Source organism: Lontra canadensis, unplaced genomic scaffold (genome assembly GCF_010015895.1).
Source record: "Lontra canadensis isolate GAN:19392208 unplaced genomic scaffold, GSC_riverotter_1.0 scaffold391, whole genome shotgun sequence".
NCBI classification, from domain to species: domain Eukaryota; kingdom Metazoa; phylum Chordata; class Mammalia; order Carnivora; family Mustelidae; genus Lontra; species Lontra canadensis.
In genome coordinates this window covers 26694-49284 of record NW_022631385.1, presented here as the reverse complement: position 1 = coordinate 49284, position 22591 = coordinate 26694, and the positions used below count along the sequence as shown (strand labels likewise).

General features: G+C 51.5%; 1 protein-coding gene across 1 annotated transcript in view; it reads left to right on the top strand.

Moving 5' to 3' along the window:
- The window catches only part of LOC116862926 (active breakpoint cluster region-related protein-like), a gene marked incomplete at its 3' end in the record, with an annotated part of 80627 nt that overhangs the window by 31436 nt on the left and 26600 nt on the right, over positions 1 to 22591 (top strand). Inside the window, exon 4 of the mRNA XM_032850376.1 lies at positions 12289 to 12473. Within this exon, the coding sequence (XP_032706267.1) occupies positions 12289 to 12473 (185 nt within the window). The remainder of the gene's footprint in view (positions 1 to 12288; positions 12474 to 22591) is intronic.

The window sequence follows — 22591 nt, the reverse complement described above, 5'->3', positions numbered from 1 at the left end:
CCGGCCGCCACCAAAGTACAAGTTTGCTCTTGGAGTCTTACTGAGCCCTCTGGACCTTATGTTATTTATCTGTCTCCTGAACTGTCCCTTCCTACTTCTCAGCACTAGATTGAGAGTCATTTAATTTCTCATAAATACGCTAGGGACTCATGAAACCATATATGGGACAGGGGTCTCCGAGGAGGCCATCCACGGCGGGTGATAAGTGGACTGGATTTGAAAGTCATTGTCAGTAATGGTCCTTTGATTCTCCCTCTTCACTGCGTCCTGTCCATTCCCCCTTCTGCCTCTTTGGGGCCAAGTAGCATTTGCCACCAGGAGGAAGAGCAGAGCCTTTGATCAGTCCAGGATCATTATTTGTCATTAATCCGTGGCAGTTCAGAGGGGAAACTAGAGACAAGTTAAAGCTGTTAACTCTAACAAGGGTTAGAATTCCTGAAGGATTTGTCTCAGGGACCTCCTGCCCCCCCCCCCAACCCCAGACCCTAAATAATTGAATTGGTTGTTAGGGGAGGGGTTTCAGTGAATGGGATCTGCCTGTTGCCGGTTACCCAGAATCTGCTTGGTGAATGCGCTCCAGACTCCTGCCACCTAGTGGAGGGAGCCGGAATAGACCAAAGACCAAATGAATGGGAATTTGACTTTCTAGAGGAATGTTTTTTGTCTGATTGGTTGAATGCCGTGCGGTTTGTGAAATACTTTTCTTGTTTGGCCTCTGATAATGCTCTTAGGAGCAGCCACATGGAATGCACAGGGCGGCCGTGTCATCCCATTTCACAACGAGAACGTGGAGGCTCGGAAAGAATGAGCAACTTGCTGCAAGTCCAGAAGAGCTGGGCCCGGAACCCAGATTTGTCTGACTTCTGGTCCCAGGCTTGACTCATTGTAAGCCCCCGACTAGTAGTAGCAGGAATGGGGGGGCGCCCAGTCCTGCTTGAGGTCCATTCCTTTACTACATCTGGCACATAACAACGCAGGAGATGTTTGTTGAATGACTGTGGCTCATTTACACAGAAACGTTTCCTCCATGATGGCAAAGCCATCTAACCGTTCTGCACCAGCATTCCTGTATTTCAGTGGGCATATAACTGCTTTTTCTATAGAGCAATTAGAAATCCTAGGCCCTTGTGCCTGAGACTTGGTCCAAAGTCTTTAATCTGTGGGTCAGTTTATTATTAGCCAGATAGCCCTGGATAAGACTCAGAACCTTTTGAACCTCAGCTTTCCCCTATGTAAAATGGGGGAGTAATATCCACGCTGACAACACCCGTGTATTTTGAGAGCTCGGCTGCAGGGTTGCTCTGTACGCTCTAAAATCCGGTGCAGATAATAGCGTTTCTCTTCCATCTCTCTGAGCCTGGACACTGCTGAAACTACCCTCTCTTCTCTGCCCAGGGCTGTCGGTGGGCCCCTGCCCCCTCACCTGCCACTGAACCCCACGACCGAGGATTCCTTTGTCCCAGGCTTTGGGGCCCTGGCTTCTCCAGGCGGGCCCTGTCTCTGCCTCCCTCCCCCAGGGAACCTGGAGGTAGAGGGTCTGATCTCTGTGGTAACCAGAGAGGCCCAGCCGCACCCCCACGGGGACAGGGAGTCTATTCCTAGCAGCGAGGCCAAGCCAGAACCAAGTGCTCCAACTCCAGCTCTCCCGAGGCACCTCCAGGAACCAGCTGTCCCATCACCTCTGCCCTTTCCTGGGTTAGTGACCTCTGTGAAGTCCTCTGCGTGAGGAGCTGTGGTCCAGGTGGCTGCCGCGGGCTATGTGTGAATGGGACAGGGGCTGCCCCCCCCAGCCTGCGACCGGTATACAATCCCTTTATGCCCTCCTCCTCCTCCTCTTCCCAGGTAGACCTCCCAGTCCTTCACGACTTAATTCAAACCCCACCTCTTGCAAGTACCCTTTCCTACCCTTCTCATACCACGTGGCTGATGGCTTCCCAGGGCTGTTTCAGAGTTCGGTTTCTTTCCGTACAGGGTCCTTGTCTTAATCAGGTGGTTCTCAGCCTTACAATATGTTAGAATCACCTGGGGAGCTTATGACAGCCCTGATGCCCAGCCTCCCGCCTCCCCACCCCCAATTCAGTATGGATCTCTGGAGCAGGAGCCAGAGAGTAGTTTCCAAACTTTCCAGGGGATGCCAGTGTGCAGGGAAGTTTGGAACTGATGTCTTAAAGTTGAAGATTTGAACTGTTCAGATGGCCTGTGAGGCCTTGCTCGAAGCCGACCCTCCAGAAATAGGCTGTTGGAGGAAAAATTGGGCCGGCCCATGGGAGCCTAGCCCAGGGTCTGTTTCCAAAGCCCTCGTTCTGTTTTTTGTTTTTTGGTGTTTTTTGGGGCAAGGACTAGGAGATCCCTGAGGGCACTCACCACACAGGAAGAGGACCAAGGTGGTAAGGACAGTTACTGGTTATTTAGCATTTGTGCTGGTCCCGGTGCCTTACAGTAATAGATCTTCTCATTGGGACCCCACGGAAAACTCATGAGGTATAGACATTATGAGTTTTCCCTATTTATAGGTGAGGAAACTGAGGCTCTGGAAGGTTAAGTAGCTTGCCTAAGATCACATGGCTGTTAAGCGGTAATACTGGGATTATAACCAGAATCTGACTCAAAGCGCAGGCCCTGGACCACTGTACTATCCCAGCTCCCCAGCCTCCCCCCTGTCAGATTTGAACAGGGGCTACAGAGAAGGAGGCGTCTACAAAGAGGTTGGTACGGGGGTGCCTGACCTTAGTGCCATGCTACCACTGAGGGACTCCTGGGGGTATCTCCTGGATCCACTGGGGTCACGGGGCCCTAAAGGTGTCCAGCCTGCTTTCCTCCTCCCTCAGCTGACCTCTCCTGATACCTGTTCTCTCCAGACACTGTCCGGGTTCTTTAACCTAATTATGTTATTCAGTGTCGGCTTACAACCAGCTTGTGACATGGGCATTGTCATCTATCCCCGTTGTTATCTCAAAGATGAGGAATGAAACACAGTCCTTCCGGTTCTGTGGCAGCCCCTCTCTGGCATGGGCAAGGAGATCCTAGACTACGCATTGGCCTTGGGGTCTGCGATTCCCCCATGTTAGGGGGGAGGCCAAGTTTCATAGCCCTGCATGCCTGAGAATGTGGGGAAGACCCACAGCTTAGTTGGAAGAGGAATCTGGGGGAGTTAGAGGATCTTGGGGGGAAGTGAGCAGATCTGTGTGTCTCCTGGGGAGGGGCTCACACTGTGTCCAACAGGGTCCCTGCAGGCCTCAGCCCAGCACCTGGCATCTGAGGGAGGTCTGAGCAGGGAGCAGAATCATTTTCTGGGAGTTAGTGACCGGATGCCATCTGTGCAAGAGAGCCCCGGGACCTTAGCTTCTCCCTGCCAGTCTGTTCTGGGTAGTGGCCCAAACAGAAGGATACAGTTCTTAACCCCATTCTTTGCAGCTCTTTTTCCCTCACTGGGAGCAGCTTCTTCCTTCTCTCCCTGTCTCGCTTCCCATCAAGGGATGCTCAGACCCTCCTCCAAATGGGTCTCTTCCCTCACCAGAGTTTGGCATCCATTTTTTCTTTCGCTGTGGGCCCTGACAGCAACCCGCGCTCATCATCTTTTCTCACCATTTGGACCCACAGGTTCTTTGAGTGGCCAAGAAGAGGTTGGAAAGATTCCCCCAAAACTGCTCTCAGCCTCTGTTTTGGAGGTTGGTTGTGGCTGTGTCCATCACAGGTGCTGGGCAGCCTCAGGGGAAGGTTGTAAACAGCTAGACGCCTGTGTGCCTTCAGCCGGCAGGACAACCCTTCCTCCCCGCCTGCACCAATCAGAGCTTGGGATGGTAGAAATGAAGGCTGGTCATTTGGCTTTGAACCTACCCCCGACAGGCTAGCTCTCCACGTTGCCCCAAAAGGAGCACGTCTGAGGTCTCTGTGGTCTGTCACCAGTTGGCTCCCGTCCTGCCGTCTGGCCCAGGCTCTGTTACATGTTTGGAATAGGTAACCCTATATTCACATGTGTTCCCAATCTAGATGACTCCTAGGAGCTCTGGGAGGTAAGGGGGTTCCCAAGATTCTGCCTGCCTTGTAACGCAAGACAGGAACACAGGCATTGGGCAGAATTATGTAAAGTTAGTGATATATGGCAATTATATGGCTGGCAAGACCCCACGTTAGGGAATGGTCCCACTGGGTCCTGCCTAACTCTTAGCTTGGTTCATGAGGCCCTTGGTGTGCTGGTCTGTGCCCACTTCTCCTGTATTATCTGCCTCCCCACCCTCTTGCTCACTCAGTGTTCTAGCCGTGCTAGGCTATTTATAGTCCCCTTGAGGGGCCCTGCTGTTTTACATTTTGTGCCTTTGCCAAGCCTCTTCTCGTTGCCTAGAACTCTGCTCCTATCCCCATCTGCCTGGCAAGCACCCACGCATCCTTCAAGATTCAATTAATAATATTAATAATAGCCACTAAGATTGATAGAGTGCTTACTACGTGCTAAGTGCTTCGTGTGCATTATTCCAGATAATCCTCAAAGCAGCCCTGGGCACTTGGCCCCTTTGTCATCCTCTTTCACATTCACTGGGTTAACCAATATCTGTTCAGAGGTGGCTGCCCTGCCAGGCACTCTTCGGAGCACAGAGAGATTAAGAAGTGACGGAGCCTGGACTGGAGCCTTAGCTGAGGGACCTCAGGGTCTCGCTTGGAGCCACAGTAATAAACCATCTCCCTGTGAGTACCACCCAACCCTTCCAACCCTCACCCACACTGTTGCCTCCTCCCTCCTCTCTGCCTCACTGGTGAGGTCCTTCTGTCATGGCACTGAGGATATCCTCTTGCCCACCAGACAACCTTCCTCTGCTGGGCTGTGAGGGTGTCACTCAGGAATGTGTTTATTTTAAGTGGCAGAAAACCCAACACTTAGGAGCTTATATTTTTCCCTTCAGTAAAAAATGAGATGGGCTCTTCCTGTTGCAGGTCAGTCGCTTTTCAGCATCAAGGGAATGTCCGTGTTCTTTCTTGGTCGTTTCCTCGGGCAGCAACATGGCCGCTGTAGCTCCAGTCATCACACTTGAGTTCTAGGCAAGAAGTCCCTTTTTAATCATCAAAGCAGGGGCCTTGCCAGAGGCTCCATCATGCTGTACTTGGGTCTCATGGGCCAGTGGCCACTCCTAGTTGTGAGAGTCAGAAAAAGCGAGCATCTTGCCTGGGACTGGGTCCTTTGTCCCCTCATATAAAACCAGGGTAGGTAAGCAGGGATGAAGGAAAGATTGATGTTGGGTAGGAGACAAGCAGTATGTGCCAGCGTCCTAGAGAGCAGAGATCATATATTAATTTCTCCCAAAATCTTAGAACCTGAATGCTTTATGATTATTTTTGTGCTGCTGCCTTGCATTTATTCTGTGCACATACACTTTTATTTTTTCAAACATAGTATCATACTGTACATACTATTATTTCCTTTTTCAGTTCATGATATACACCATCCATATAGTTTTAATGGCTACATAGTAGTCCATCTTGGGGAAGTACTATACTTTACTCAATGAATTCTGTATAATCATTCAGTTTGTTTTTAATATTTCATAATCATAGATAGCCCTGTGATTAATAACCTTGTAGCCTTATTTTTAGATGCACTTCTTTTCTGTTAAGATTCCATTTATTTATTTGAGGGAGAGACAGCACAGAGGGAGAGTAAGAGGGAGAAGCAGACTCCCTGCTGAACAGAGAGCCCAACATAGGGCTCAATCCTAGAACCCTGAGATCATGACCTGAGCTGAAGGCAGATGCTTAACTGACCGAGCCACCCAGGTGCCGCTAGGTACATTTCTAATTATCTCTTAGGACATAGTCTTGTCTTATGCTGGGTTAAAAGCTGGGCAAACTATTAAAGCTTTCAAAACCAGTTACCAAACTGACTTCAGACAAGTTGTGTCATACCTCCAGGAGTTGTTGTTTTTTTGTTTTGTTTTTTTTTTTTTAAGGTTTTATTTTAAGTAATCTCTGCACCCAACATGGGGCTCAAACTCACAATCCTGAGATCAAGAGTTGCATGCCCTACTGACTGAGCCAGCCGGGTCTCCCCATAGCCTCCAAGAGTTTCTGAGGTTGCCTGTTCCCTGACAACTTTGGGTATTTTTTTTTAAAACCTTGCAGATTTGGTAGAAGAAATTGCAAATATATATACATGCATTTTCTTTGATTACATTTTAAATGGATATATACATTGAGCATTTGTAGTTCCCCATTTAATTTTCTCTTCACTTTTCTGACATTTAGAAAGTTAAAGTATTCACCTTTTTCTCATTTTGCAGAAGTTTGCAAAAGTGCTTTATGTATTCAGGAGATGAGGAATTTCCTGGGAGAAGGGGGCAGCAGAGATGGATTCAAAGGCTAAATAGGATTTCAAAGGTTGACAAGGGGTGAAGAGGGTGTTCTAGGTCTAGGAACAGCATGTGCAAAGGTCCAGAGGGGGAAAACAGTGTTGCGTGTCTGGGGACTGTATTAATTTCATAGGGGTGCCATAAAAAAAAGTTACCACAAATTCAGTGGCTTAAAACAACAGAAATTTATTTTCTTCCAGTCTGGAGACCAGAATCCCAAATCAAGGTGTTGGCAGGGCAGTGTTCCTTACTGAGATTATAGGGAGAGAATTCTTGCTTGCTTCTTCCAGTCTCTTCCAATCTCTCTTCATAGGGCCTTCTGTACATGTGTGTCCTCTCTCCTTCTGTCTCCCATAAGGATACATCATCAGACTTAGGACCCAGTCAGTTATGTTCAAGTTAATGACATCTGCAAATACCCTCTTTCCAAATAAGGTCACATAAGGGACTGAGGTTAAGACCTGAACGTTTATATCTATATTTGGGGGCTACTATAGAACCCACTGCAGGGACCTGGAAGATGTCTGATATTACTCAGCAGCAGAGGATGACCCTGTAAAGGCAGATTCAGCTGCTGACCGTAAAGGGACTTGAGCTGGCGTGTTTGGAATTTACCCTTGAAGTGAATGGCGAACTGTTGAATTTCTAACAGGGGAGAAACACAGTCAGATTTTCAGTCTGGCTCATGGGGAGTTAGTGTTGGATTTGTCCTTGTAAGAGCTGGTGAAAATGGGGAAGAAGTTGGGGAGTGGAGAATAGTTCAGGATGTAGAAGATGAAGACCAGGAAGAAGACGGGATCCAAAATGACTCCTGGGTTTCCTACTTGAGCAATCTAGCATATTAACTTCAGGAAAAGGGTGGATCGAGGTCTCTGAGGATGCAGGTATCCAGGAACCAATCAGAAAGATGGGTCTAGGGGCGCCTGGGTGGCTCAGTGGGTTAAAGCCTCTGCCTTCAGCTCAGGTCATGATCCCAGGTCCTGGGATCGAGCCCCGCATCGGGCTCTCTGCTCAGCGGAGAGTCTGTTTCCTCCTATCTCTCTCTCTGCCTGCTTCTCTGCCTACTTGTGATCTCTGTCTGTCAAATAAATAAATAAAATCTTTAAAAAAAAAAAAAAAAGAAAGATGGGTATACGGCTTAGACCTCTCCCTGGCACGTAAATAAAATTTGGGAGAGGGTGACAGAAGCTTGGAGAGCACCAATTTTTCCCCATCATTTTATTACAAAAATTTTCAAACATACATAAATGCATAAAGAATTGTACAGCGAGGGGTACCTGGCTGGCTCAGTCAGTAGAGCATGTGAATCTTAATCTCAGGGTTGTGAGTTCCTGAGTTCATGACATGGAGTTGGGTGTGGAGCCTACTTTATTTTATTTTATTTTTTTTAAAGATTTTATTTATTTATTTATTTATTTGACAGAGATCACAAGGAGGCAGAGAGGCAGGCAGAGAGAGTGAAGGAAGCAGGCTCCCTGCTGAGCAGAGAACCTGATGAGGTGCTCGATCCCAGGACTCTGAGATCACGACCTGAGCTGAAGGCAGAGGCTTTAACCCACTGAGCCACCCAGGTGCCCCTGGAGCCTACTTTAAATTAAAAAAAAAAAAAAGAGAAAAGAATTTTACAGTGGATACCCATGTACCCACCATCTAGAATCTATAATTATCTGTATTTTTTGGATGTTTTCTGTTTTCTATACTTGCTTTATCGTACATCTCTCCATTTCTTTGAGCATCATCAACCCATCTTGTTTTGTATGTGTTTCAGATAGTAGCACACTTCACTTCAACACTTAAGCATGAATATCATTAATCAGAGTTCAGTGTTTAGTAAAATGCACAAATCCTAAGTATATTTCACAAAGGTGATGAATGCATCCACCTATGTACCCCAAATCTCTCTCAAGGTACAGAACATTTCTTTCTTTCTTTTTAAGATTTATTTATTTATTTTAGAGAGAGAGACTGCACACGCAAGAGGGGGAGAGACGGAGAGGGAGAGGGTCCCCAAGCAGGCTCCCCAGTGAGCACAGAGCCCGACGCAGGGCTCGATCCCATGACTCTGAGATCATGGCCTGAGCTGAAATCAAGAGTCAGATGCTTAACCAACTGAGCCACCCAGGCATCCCAGGATATAGAACATTTCTATCACCCAGAAAGTTCCCTGTGCCCCTTACAGTCAATTGCTGTCTCTACCCCAACCCCAGAGGTAACCACTGTTTTCCTTTTTCTTTTCTTTTCTTCTTCTTCTTTTTTTTTTTTTTTTAAGATTTTATATATTTATTTGACAGAGGGTGAACACAAGCAGGGGGAGCAGGAGCACCAGGCTGAGGGAGAGGGAGAAGCAGGCTCGCCGGCGTGCAGGGAGCCCAATGTGGGGCTCGATCCCAGAACCCTGGGATCATGACCTGGGCTGAAGGCAGAAGCTTAATGACTGAGCCACCCAGGCGTCCCCCTTTTTTTATTTTCGACCATAGGGTAGTTTGGTCTGTTCTAGAACTTAACGTAAATGGAGCCATACAGGATATGCTCCTTGGTGTCTGACTTCTTTCACTTGGCACAATGCCTCTAAGACTTATTTCTGTTGTTGCGTGTATCCATTGTTTGTCCCTTTTTATTGGTGAGCCGTATTCTGTTGTAAGGATACTTAAAGAATACCTATTTTTAAGGGGTGGGAAAAGACTTAGAGACCAAGGAGACTTAGAAGGAACAGTGAAGGCGGTAGGAAAAGCACCTAGGAAGAATGTCAAGGAAAATCATCTGAATCAGTTACAATTAAGTTTGAGTACGTATAACATAAAAGCTAAATAATAGAAGCTCAAGTCACATGAGCATTTTTCTCTCTCATGTAAAAGAAGTCTGAGGGCGCCTGGGTAGCTCAGTTTGTTAAGCATCTGCCTTTGGCTCAGGTCATGATCCTGGGGTCCTGAGATGGAGTCCTGTGGCAGGCTCCCTGCTTAGTGGAGAGTTTGCTTCTCCCTCTCCCTCTGCTCTTCCACCCCTCCCCCACTCATACACAAGAGTGTGTGTGTGCTCTTTCTGTGAAATAAATAAAATCTAATAAAAAAAGAAGAAGAAGAAGTCTGGCGGTAGACAGCCCTGAAGTGGTATGGCATTTCATTGTGCCATCACCAGCCTGGGTTCCTAGCTTTCTGCTCGGCTAGCTTCAGTGAAGGCTTCTATCCTCAGTGTCACCTCATGGTTAATATGGCTGCTGGAGCTCCAGCCATCCCATCTGCTTTCCAAACTTTGGCAACAGAAGGAGGAACCATGGGGGCAGGGCGAGGAGTGGCGTGCTTTCCAGCTAAACCAATCATTTTTAGCCCCCTTCCTTCAAGTTTCATACATATCCACTTAACATCTCATTGGCTGGAACTTAATCACGTGGCCCACACCACTAGGGAAAGTGGTCTTTTAGTTAGCCACTGGGCACAGTGCCACTGCGAATATAATGATATTTTTGTTACTAGGAGGGGAAACGGATATTGGCTGTTAGCAGCCTCCTCTGCCCTCTCTCTTTGAGACCTGGTGGCCAAGCCTTTGTATCCGCAACTTCTCATAAACTGAAGCCTGTGTTCAGTAGATTTCCATCCTCCTGAGTCCCCAGGGCACCTTCTTTCTCTGAGGGTTGGTTTCTCTGTCTTTTCTGTACCTTTTCCTGGTAAGGGTCCTCCTGGGTCTCTGACGGACTTCCTGGGCTGTCAGTGTTTGACAGGTGGTGGAACGAAAGGGAAAGTATTTAAGAACTTTTGCAGAGAGCTTTATGTGTGCACTTTCCTCCACTCCTGGGCCTCTCCCACGGCTGTGGCCGGCACCCCTCCCTCCTGGTCTTTGGTCAGCCTCCCCTGATCAGGAGAGCTGTGGAAGTCGACTTCTCTGGAAGTTAGAAACTCAAAGGGAAAAGGGTGGCATTTGGAGACATACCTGGGTTCAGAACCTTTCTGGGCAGATCTTCCTGAGACTCACTGATAGACTGGGGATAGTAGCAACAGCCTTCCAGGTGTAGCTAGATTGAGAGGAGTGGGAGATGCAGGCCCATGGCTGGTCCTCTGATGAGGAGGAATTGGAGCTTACCCAGATCTGGGCCCATGACCTCTGGGAATATAGGTCAGTGTACAGGAGAGTCCGCATGGCCCGCTGGAATCTGAGCTTTTGGCCAGCTCAGGGTTCACTGTACCGCACACCCCTGACCTTGACTCCAGGCCCTCACAGGGCAGCCTGGAGCCCCCTGGAGGAGAGATGGAGGTTAACAGGATGTCTCATTCCCTCCTTGTGTTTCTCAAAGTGAGGAGACCTCACCAGACAGTGCCCTTCTTTCTCCGACAATGCCAGACTTGGGCCGACTCGATGCTGTGGCTTCTTTGCCTTCCCTCTACCCCGCCCTCAAAAATAGCAGAGTCGGCTCACCCCCTCCCAGCCTCATGCATAGGCCTTGCGTTCTCCAGCCAGTGGGCCCTATCTCCGTGTACGTGGCTTACATACATTTCCGTGGCTTGATCCTGTGGTTCTTCACATGCATGCCTGTTCTGGGGGGAAAAAAATAATAGCTTACATCCTCCGACAGCTTAATGGGCCGTCAGCACGGGGACTGGAGAGAAAGTCAGAGGGAGCAGGTGCAGCGAGCCTGGGGGAAGCTCTTGGCTGCCAAAGGGCCAGATTGGACTGAGTACAGCCGTGGCCAGACGCCCTAGTGACCTGTTGACACCATTCTCAGGCTGCTGGCTGCCCAGGGGCTGGTATATTGTGACAGAAGGGGAGGAGCCAGGGCCCCATGGAGAATTTGGCTCAAACCTGAGACCTGAGTGGGACAGTGCATTCCTCCACTCATTCATTCCCTCCACACACGTTTCCCGAGATCCTGCCGCATGTGGGCCTGTGGGTTCTGGGCACACACAGTGATGACCGAGACACCCAGTTCCTGTCCCAGGGGCACAGAGACGACTGGGCAAGAGCAACCAAGCCGCTAGAAGTCCATACTGCTGTCGTTTTGAGCAGAGACGCCAGGGAAGACATCCAGGAAGAAGCTCCGTCTGAGCAGATGATGGGACGAGGCCCAGACAGGGTGAGGGGCAGCGAGAGGGTCACTCATGCCGCTGCAGGAGAGACCCCTGTGGTGGAGCTCTGGGGGCCTTTCTGCGGGGCTCTGCCCCTGTGGGCCCAGCCTGCCGTCCCCAGGAGGGGCATCCGTGCATGGGCTCCGCAGCCTGGTCGGGTAAACGGCAGCTCGACTTCCCTGCAGCCTTTTCTTCCCTCTTCTCCGAAGGGAGCCTCCATTGAAATTATAGAAATAAGTGCCAGCTTTTGAGTCTGCCATTAAACCACATCCCTGCCAGGCCTTGGAGCCACCCTCTCGCCCACACTCAGCCAGCCCTGGGCTCCATCTCGCGCCGGGGCCTTGTTCGGAGGAGGGAGGGCTCCCCGGGGGCAGTGCCTCAGCCCTCCACCCCGAAAGCTGCTCTGCGCCCCATGCCAGGGATGGGCTCGGTATACGAATGGTACCCAAGGAGGAGGGGCTCAGGAAGTGACATCGCTCGGCCCGCCCAACCTCCTTAGTCCCTATAAAAAGCAAAATGGTGACTCAGAGAGGAGAGTTGGAAGCATCCTGCCTCCTGCTCCCACTGTGAATTTTTAGACTTGGAATGAGGCAGGAGGCAAAGGAAAGAAACAGCGGCTCGAAATCCGCGGCTGACATGCTATTAAGCAGGTGGCAACAGTAGAGCCGCTCCTCCCCGACTCCCAGCAGCCCTGGAGCTGCAGCCGCGGGGCCTGCTGGCGCTCCCCAGCCCCTCACGAGGCCCAGGCCCCCCGCGCAGCCCCCGCCTGGGCCAGGCCATGCATGCTGCGGCGGGGGGCATGGCAGCCGGGGGTCGCCGTCGGCGCCCACTGCGCTACCAGTCCCTGGCGGCCCTCGTGGAGGACTCTCAGTGGCCTTTCTTGTTCCTTGTCTCAGACTTCAGCTACGGGGCCGACGACTACGACGGAGAGGGGAATGAGGAGCAGAAGGGGCCCCCGGAGGGCTCGGAGACCATGCCGTACATCGACGAGTCGCCCACCATGTCACCCCAGCTCAGTGCCCGTGGCCAGGGCGGCGGGGATGGCATCTCCCCCACCCCACCTGAGGGGCTGGCACCTGGGGTAGGTACACCTGCTTTTCCTTTGGGGTTGGAGAAGATGGGGGAGTTCTAGGGGAGGGGGCCAGGCAGGTCTGGGGGTCACGGGCCAGGCTCTGCTTGCAATGCTACTGGGGGGGAGCAGGGCTGGGGAAACATGGACCTGGATGCTCTTGGTGCCCTCGTCTTCTCATTCCAGTCCTGGGCCCCTTGCGCTCCCCGCCCCCACCCCCACCTGCTGCTCTCTCTGCCACCCCTGCTTCTTCTACCAGCCATCTGCTTCCCTGGATACCCTCACTTCCTCTCTCAGCTTTCTTTACCAGCCCCTCTCGAGCAGGATGGGGTCTGGGGGAGGGAACCAGTTCTTCTCTCCGGCCCGGAGCCGGGCAGGGGCTGCACACGTGACCCGTGGGCTGTAGACGTCCAGATGCCGGCTCAGCAAAGCAAGGCTGGTCTCTGTGCTCTCTGCGGGGTGGAGTGAGCTGCTCAGGCAGTGTTCCCCGAAGATCAAGGGCCCTATTCTGCCCACCTCTGGAAGGGAATGAGTCCTAATGGTGTCCCCCTCTCCTCTTATCAACTGACAGGAGCTCTGCTCCAAAGAGAAGCATTTTACAAGGAATATTAAGTACGTGCTTTGAGACAGGCTAAGAGGTTTGCAGTCCTTGTAATTAATGCTGCTTCTGGCTGCAGGGCCCAGCTCTGTCTGCATCCAGCTTGTACAGGGGCATCTAAGCGAGCGACACGGAGGGGCTCCTGGGGACTGTTTTTCTGGAGTTGGGGAGCATCAAAGCCATTCCTCCATGTGGGGGTGGGGGTGGGGCTTGGAGGGCCCAGTCCTGCTCAGTAGAGGGCTTATCCAGGTATGTTTTGGGAAGGGGGCCCTTTCTTCCATCCTTCCTGAGGAGCAGTCACTGAGGTATCGGGGAGTACTTGTTCCCATCCTAAAGGGCCCAGTAAGCCCCACTCCAGCAGGGGGCCTGCTGGGACTCTACCATTTCTGGAGAGCCCCCTGCTTCTTTCCCTCCCAGCCTCCTTGGCCACCCTCCGCCCATCCACAGAGCTCTCACCCCCCTCTTTGCACACCGGGGTGGCTGTTATAGCCTTTGGCAACAAGGGCCTTGGCAACCAGCTTCCCACTTGGGGGAAGCCACATTGTTGCCATGGCAACAGAGGCCGAGGCTGAGCTTAGTGGCTGCCAGGCGGTGCAAGTTTGGAAAGATGGTGGGGGCAAGTGGGAGGTGGAGGGGCTGGGTGAGGTTCAGGACCCCTCACAGCCAGCATTCTGGGCTGTTGTCCTGTCATCCTTAAGGAAGGTGAGAGACCACCATCTTGGACAGGCAGGGGAGGGTTTTTCTACTGATAAAGGAAGGAGTATTCTGGGACCTGAACTGAGGCCAGCCAGGGGAAACAAGGAGAAAACCCTTGCCTCCCATCTCTGCCTTCGGGTCTCTGACCTAATAGAGCTCAGAGGACCCCTGGAGGACTCAGCTCTTATCCCCACTAGGAGCAGGTGCAGGAAGATTCATGGGAGGACCCAACCCAGGGCCAGGAATGCTGGCTGAGAGCTGAGAACGGGTAGCTAAGTAGAGCTGCTCGCTGTCAAGAAAAGTGCCTTTGCCATCTTCTTCTCCCCTCTCGGCCTTCCTTCTTGCTCCCTGTCCCGGCTCCTTCCCTCATCACATGACCACCTTGCTTGTTCGCTGGCCCGGTCCATTTTTAGATTCCTTGGTGAGAGGTACTGTTGGGTGCTTTCTCCAGTGAAACAGGCACAGCAGGGGACCCACCCCATTCCACCTTCCTGCCTGGAGTTCCGAGGTTTTGGGGCAGTGACTTTTTTTCACTTTGTGGCTGCTCATTTTGCTGGGTGGCTCAGGAGGGAATAACATGGTTTGAGAACTTTGAAGTCCAGAGATGCTACAGTGACAGCTGACGAAAGGGCTTGGGGCTTGGGAACCCCAGAGTTGAGTTTTTACACCATTGGCTAGAAGACATGCTGAGGGCGGGGAGCATTTATCCAACCAGGGGATCCTGGTGAAGATCGCAGCCTGGTGCACGCCCTGCCTGCAGGCCTTCCCTCCTAGAGTTAGTTTGCATTCCCCACCTTTCTGCTGGATCACTGGCTCCACCTAGTGGACTCCACAAGTATTGCTGTTTACATTGAGGTGCTGGAGAGAGTTGACACACCCCTTCCTGAGTACTGGTTGGGGGGGGTGTTGGTTAAAAAGAAAAAAACAAAAACAAAACAAAAAAAAGAAAACCAAGGTTTCTGCTGCTTGGCTCTGTTCATTTGGCCAGGCAGGGCCCCTCCCTGCCAGGCTTCCTGTTGGGGCCTTAGGAACCAAGGGGACTTTTGGACTAAATTAGACAATTGTTCTAGATATTCAGATTTCTGGCCTCTGGCAGCTGGGCATTTCATACCCAAACATGCAGCCAGCTTGTTCCGGGGAGCCTAAGGTTTGGTCTTTGTATTTGGTCAGGGTACTCCAGAGAAGCAGGACCAATAGGATCTGTATCTAGATCTAGATCTGTAGAGAGATTTACCATAAGGAATTGGTGCCACGTCATTATGGAGGCCGGGAAGTCCCAAGACCTGCCATCAGCAAGCTGGACACACAGGAATGACGTATAGTTAGTTCTAGGTTGAGCCTAAAGCCCTGAGAACAGCAGAGCCCAGTGGTGTGAGTTGCAGCCTGAAGCCCCCAGGCTCAAAATCCAAGAGGATCCGGTGTTTCAGGCTGCGTCAGAAGCCTGGAAGAGACTCATGGCTCAGCTCAACTGGTAGGACGAGTTCCCTCTTATTCAGCCTTTTTGTTCTATTTGGGTCTTCAGTGGATTAGATGAGGCCCACCGCCCACATTAGGGAGAGCAATCTGCTTTACCCAGATTCAGATGTTAATTTCACTCAGAAACGCTCTCACCAACACACGCAGAATAATTTTGACCAAATGTCTGGGTACCCATGGCCCAGGCAGCTTGACACATGAAAGGAACATGAGCTTTGACTAGATGAACACCTGCTACTCTCTAGCTGTAGGATCTGGAAAAGTGACATAACCCCTCTGAGCCTCACTTTCCTCAGCTTTATTTCTTTTTATTTTAAGATTTTTTTTTTATTTGAGAGAGAGAACAGAGGGTGGAGCAGAGGGAGAGAGAGAATCTCAAGCAGATTCCAAGCTAAGCATGGAGCCTGATGTGGGGCTCGATCTCACGAGCCTGAGATCATAACCTGAGCCGAAATCAAGAGTTGGACGCTTAACCGACTGAGCCACCAGGGTGCCTCCTTGCTACTCTCTTTAAGTAGGACCAACTCCCCAAAGGGATGGTGAGAGGAGGGACTGGGATGACTCAGGTAAAGCCCACAGCATTGGGTCGGACTCATCCTTTGTGACTGGGACCTATAAGACTTTTCTCGCTTTTGGAGCCAAGCTTTTGGAGCTTTTGGAGCCAAGACCATTGCAAGGACCTAGGCTCAAGGCATTTGCTAGACAACAACTGAGTCTGCCTTTTGCAACCTCCTTTGTGAGGTTGGATCAGTCCTGCCAGGTTTGGGAGCCCAGATGAAGCCAGGTCCCCGCAGTGTTGGCAGGACAGACCCATACTCCTCCCTCCCTGCCACACCCCTACAGCCTTGCCCTGCTGCTCCTATAGTAGATATGCCCCAGCTGAGCAGAGCTCCTTAGTAGGGCCAGGGCCCCCTATCAGTGCTGGCTCTATTCAGTTGAGAGTCCTGTGCCTGGTTCCATCTTGGGAAGGAAGGGCAGGGAATCTCGATCTCAGCTAACAAGTGGGGGCCCACTTTCCTCTGCTATGACCAGGGTCTTACAGAAAAGCTTGCTCCCCCCAAGCCATAGACTCCTCCGTCACCCGTCTTGGGAGATGCCCTAAAAAGCAGAAGCAAGGCAAAGATATGGGTGTTGTCTCAGTGCTAGAGCACTTACCAGCTGTGCGACCCGAGGGATGTCAGGGATGTCACTTTCCCTGTCTGGGCTCCAGTGTACTGATCTGTAAAGGGAAGATACTGAGAATTTCCTCCTTCCTGACCTCACGCAGCTGTTGGGAGGTTTCCGTGCGATGGGGTTAGGCAGAGCGCTGTGCAGTCATGAAGTTTGTACATGTGCAGTTGGGACTGCTCAGCGTCAGACTCATTCTGTAGTTCCTGGGGTATCCAGAGGCAGTTCGAATAAAAGGCTGAATTGAGGGGTTCAGACTTTATATAGCAGGAGAATCCAAAGTAAGGGTGGAAGAGTGTTGAAGGGATCACTGTTCTCCTTCTGGCCTCCTCAAACCCACCCCACCCCACCCCACCCCCACCCCCAGTGCTTGGACTTGCCCTGAGCCTAGTTTCTCCAGGAGCGCCTGCTAGAGCTTTCTTTTGCTTGGATGATGTGCCGGCGAGCCTTCTACCCTCAGGGCTGTGGGCTGGTTGCTTCTGCCAGGAGGGCCTCCAGACCCCTCCCATCCTGCAAAGAGAACGCACAAAAACACTAAATGCAGGTGCTGTTAAAGTACTTTATAAACACTGGCTTGCTTCACCCGCACCACGACCCTGTGAGGAAGGCACCACCATTGCCCTGTGTTAAGCTACGGAAACTGGGGTGCAGAGAGGTAACACCACCTACCCAGGGCCCCCCAGCTGGCAAGTGGTAGGATCCTCGCCTTGGCCGTTCTCTGTTACCTCTCCCGAACAGGAGCTTTCATGCCTTTGTTCTACTTCTTTCCGGCCGTGTGGCTTTGGGCAACTTGTGGGGTCTTGGTACCCTCGGCTATAAATGAGGACAAATGCCTCCCATGCAGAAGGGTTGCTGCCAGGACCAAGAGACACAGGACCTGTGAAAACGCCTCGTGACAGCCACACAGAGCACTGGTTCCTGAGATGGGAGTTGATTCTGTATCTCTCCTGAGATCTGAACCCGATTTTCCAGGAGGCCCCATCTCAGTTCCCAGTGGTTACTCCAGCCTCGTGAAGGCCCCTGAAGGGAGAGGGGAGAGGGGGCACCGCTGTGAAGGATTCGGGGGGGAGAGGGGCACAAAGCGGAGAGCCCAGCTGCTGGGAAGGAGGTGAGAGTGGTCTTGGGCTCTTTGTCACTTGGCCATGATCTGCCTTCCCTTCTCCCCAGCCCCCACCGCGAAGGTATTCCCCTTAAGCCCACCTTGCTAGACACCAAGCCACTACCAGGAGCTTGAGAGACGAGCAGGGAGAGAAGTGCTGGGAAATCGAGATACAGCCACAGCTTGGCCTCCTGCACTGGGCACTGGTGGGTAGATATTCACCCTTCCTCCCTCCTCAGCCTGTTTCCTTTGGTAGGACTGTGCTCCTTTCAGCCCTAGCACCCCACGTCATATGACCACGTTCCATAGGAACCATCCATCCCATCGAAACCTCTTGATTTGTCTTCTGGGGAGACCCCTTGCCTTGCCCTGTGAGCATTCATGTCTACTCACTAATTATTTTCAGAGCACCCACTTTTTACAAGAGATTGTTCCAACTGCTGTGGGGAATTTGCATGCACAGGGGCTGCCCCCCCATACCCCCACATACACTCTATTTCAAGGCCATCTATGCAACAACCTTGAGAGATGTCCAGCATCCCAAGGGAGGGGTCATGTGACCTCAGGTAGGGGAACCAGGGAGGGGAGTCTGGGGGAGGCAGCCTCAGATAGCAGGAAGTGTTCTGCCTGGGCACTGGTCAGGAAGAGCATTCAAGGTAAAGAGGGCTATGCAAGTTCTGGAACGTGGGGAAACCTCTGGAAGTTTGAGAAAAGGATAATGGTCTGCTGGGTACTGGGTTCAAAGGAAGAGGTGGGAGGTGAAGCAGGGAGTGAGCTAGGACCCCCCACTTCTGTGCTCCCCACACCCTACCACCCCTGCCAAAGAAAAGGAGACTAGCTAGTGCCTAACAAGGGCTGACACTTGCCAGGCACTGCCCTACATGTACTAGCCCTCATTGCAACCCTGGAGTTGGTACTGTAATCCCATTTTACAGACAAGGAAACTGGGACCCAGCAGTTTGAATGACTTGGCCAGGGTCACACAAATGGCAAGAGGCAGAGTGAGGATTGAAATCCAGAATCTAGGGAAGTTCTTTTTTCTTTGCTTATTTTACTGCGTAAATAGTGTCATGTACTGACTGACACCCAGCATTTGCTTTATGTAATTAAACTCTATGTATGATTTTTGGAATGGCTTCTACAACAGAGGTGGAAAGGCAGAGTGAGGAGCACAGTTATCAGGAAGATGATGCATCTGATTCTGTCTGTGGCCTTAGTGGACTCTGCCTGCTGCCGGCACTGGCCCCTTGGGGCCAGTTCTTATTGGCCCAGAGTCTCTTGAGCTCCAGCAAATCTGGAGGTGAAGCTTCAGCTTTTGCCCAGAAAGTTGGGAGGGCTGGGAATTGTCAGAGAGGAGGGAGAAGAGGCTTCTAGCCTAGGATGAGGCCTGAAGGTGAGAACGGCCCGGCCCATTAAGGGGAGAGTGAGTAGGAGACTGTTGTCAACAGTTGGATTGGCTGAGTCGCCAGCAAGGGCCCCACTGCCCTTGTTTGGGCTGACTTGGTGGCTTCCTGTGGGCACAGAGGAGCAGTGTTTTAGAAAGAATAATCTGATGTCACCGGGAGGTATGACTGTTGAACAATGGTCTCCTCATTCCCTGCTTAAAATCCTCCAGTGCGTTCCTTTTCTTTTCTCCTAGTGGCAAAATCCAGCTCTTAGCAATGCTGTTAAAGGCTCTGCTGGATCTGACCACTTGACCCCTGCCCACTTCTACGGGTCATTACCAACCTCTCAGCTAGAATGTGAGCCCCATGATGGAGCTTTGTCAGTTTTGTAACCAGATGTTTGTTCATCCAAAAACTAGTGCCTAGAACTGTGCCTGGCACCTAGTAGATGCTCAGTAAATGTTGGCTGAATGATTGAACGCACACTCTCCCCCAGACTGAACTCATTTCCTGTGCTCACATAGTCCTGTCTTTCTTCCCCCGCTGCGCCTGCTGGCGTGGCTAACCCCTGAACGTTTTGGGGTATGAATTTCAATGTTGTCTCCTCCGGAGAACCTTCTCTGACTCTCCCTTTGCTGCATCAGCTGCTCCTATCTTGTGCCCCCAGAGCTCAGTCTACTTTCCCAATCGTAGCACTTGCCACACTTCTTTTTTTAACTTCTTTATTTTCCCTGGTTACATCACTGAAAATTCTAACTTTACAGAAATATGTAATGTAGAAAGTGAAAGTCTCCTAAAGTCCCATCCTACAGACAGAACTTTTGTGAAGAGTTGGTTGTATACTTCTCCTTATTTTTCCATGTGACATATTAGATATATGCTTCCCCCTGCCCTTAAATCATACTGGTACTGTTATGTAATTTACTTTCCTTATTCTACTTAATAAGTCTTGGACATTTTGTATATCAGTAAGTAAAGATCTACCTCACTCTTCTTTCTTTATGAATATCCCATAAGTCACTTAACCATCCCCTTCTGCTAGACATTTGGCTGTTTCTAGTCTTGCACTGGTATAAAGATCACTGCAGTGAATATCTTTGTACAGAGATCTTTGTGCCCTTAGAAGGAATGTGTTTGCAGAAAAATCCCTTAAAGTGCAGATGCTGGGTCAGAGGATGTGAACCTTTAAAATCACAGTAGGTATTTCCACGTTATCCTTTCGGGGAGAGTTGTACTTCAGCCCCATAGTTCTGAGATCGTGTCCTACTCCTGGTGCTGCCTTGGCTCATGATGGTCAGTCTGTCCCCAAGCCTGTCAGCTCCATAGAGGGAGACATAGTGTTCCATTATGGCTGCATTGTGAATGCCCAGTGCACAGGAGGCCGTTAATAAATACTTACTGATTTAGTGGCTAAGAGAATGAGGGATGGAGAATGAGTGTGAGGGAAGGCCATTGGGTTTGGGGAGAGGAAACTGTCAGTGGCTTTGAGAGTGTGCATTTGGCAAGTGTCAGAAATCTCAGTGGGTTAAGCATCTGACTCTTGATTTCAGCTCAGGTCATGACCTCAGGGTTGTGAGGTTGAGCCTCCTGTCTGACTCCACGCTGGGTGTGGAGCCTTTTTAAGATTCTATCTCTCTCCTTCTCCCTTTGCTCCTCCCCACCTCCCTCTTTAAAGAAAGGAAAAGAAAAGAACAGAACTCAAAGAGAAAAGCTCAGTCAGTGACCCTCACCCATGGGGCAGTCCATGCCTCTCACCCTCCATAGTGTGGTTCCAGCCTACTTCTCCAAGTTCACCTCCTGCCCCTTTTCTATTTTGTCCTCCCTCTGTTTTTGCTCACCAGAAGTTCTCCTTTCTGGCCTTCCTCCCTTTGCCTGTAAACTCTTCCCCTTTTCCAGCTACTGCTCAGAAGCCGCTCTCCTGAGAAGCTTTTTCTCTAAGGCAGGGATACTTGCCTTTGTCCTGTGCTCCCACTGTGGTGATCACCAAGACACTGTCTCTTTTGTTCCTGTGGCCTTCGCTTCCCATAGGTTAAGGGCACTCTAGTGGCTGTGTCTCCCAGATTCGTGTTCATAATGCCAGGCTTCACTGGGTATGAAGGAGCAAACACCGTTACCAGGTAGATAGGCAAGACCAGGGCTCAAAATGGAACATGACTGTGACCGTGTAGGGGCGAGATGCTGCAAACTCTGGTTGGGGTGGTGGCTTTAGAAGAGGAAAAGAAGGCAGAACCAAAAGGACTCGGTAAAAGGGATGTGGGGAGGGAGGGAAGGAAGAGTCACAAGATGGTGGCCCTGCCAACAGAAGTGGAGAAGCCAGAAGGGGAAGCTGGCTTAGGGAGGGGGAGGGGTCATTTGCTCTGGATATGTGGAGCCGAGGGGCTGTTGGCAGGACTTCCAAGTGAAGAGAGCCAGCCGACAGTGGAGATGTCTTGCTTGGAGCTGAGCAGGTTGCTGGAGCTACAGGTGGTGACGGGCCACCATCGGCTGAGAAGCGAGAAGGGAGGAGTTCGTCAAGGGGAGAGAGCAGCGGGCTGAGGCCGGGGTCCTGAGTGGGTGACTCCAGGAGGCAGGAGAAGGAAGGGCCCACCTTAGCCGGAGCGGTCAGACTGCCGAGGCTGCGGAGTAGGAGAGAGAGGCCTCTCACTTCGGAATAAGGCAGTTTGGAGACCTTTGGAGGAAGCTGCTACTCTGGAAAGAGGCGCAGGAGCCAGACTGAGGCAGTGGAGTGTGGAGGAGGCAGAAAGGAAGCTCAGGTCCAGGGCTGGCTCAGGGCACTCGGAGGGGAAAGGAAGGGGAGCGTCGCTGGGACTTGTGAGTCATTTCCCCCCCCCCCCCACCGGGGGAGGACTGAGGGCCTCTGAGTGGTGTCTGTGTGCCCGATGGCAATGGAAGGGCATTCTCCTTACTCACTGGAATTTCCAGCCAGCTGGGGTGGGGTGGAGCAGAGACGCCTTGGATGTTTAGGGAGCAGCTTCTGAGAGGTTCCAGGGTTTGGGGAAGAAGTGGGTGTTGATCTGGCTATGCTGGTTAGGGGCGTGGGGAACGAAGACCGGGCTACTCCAGGAGACTTCCAAGGGTATTTCATGCCCCCTTGGGCAGGGGAAGGGACACAAGAGGGACCCTTGGGCTCTCGGGCCCTTCTCCCATTCCATCTGCTCGTCTGACTCATGGGGGCAGTCCGGCTGTGCTCTTGAAGCTTGCAGGGTAGGAGACAGAAATGGTGGCAGAGAGCCCTGGGGCTGGCACACTTGTGCCCTGGGGAATGCCAGGCCCAGTTGTTCCCAAGCCCCAGGAGCAGCCTCACCCGCCCAAACCAAATGAGGAATTGTGGCTGAAAGGGCCCTTCAGATGTGCTCTGGCTATTTATAACCCAAGCAGGGAAGGGACAGGGAAAAACCAGGGACCGAGGGAAGGGGCGGGGTGGAAGGTGGGGTGTGCGTCTGTGGAACCCTGTCAGCCCTGAGGCCCCAAGAGCCTACCCCAAATCCCTCCATCTGTTTTTCAGCTTTAGTGACAGGGAGTCAGCCGGGAGGACAGATTCTCTGTGGCGGGAGCCCCATCTCAAGCTCAGAGCTCCCACAGACCTTTTGGGGGGTTGGGATAGACCATTTCCATTCTTCTCTATTTCCCTCTTCTCTCCTCAGCCCTCCACCCAGCTTGGAGGCTCAGCCAGGGGCCCTTTCTCAGTTGAGGTGCCCAGTGGAAAGGA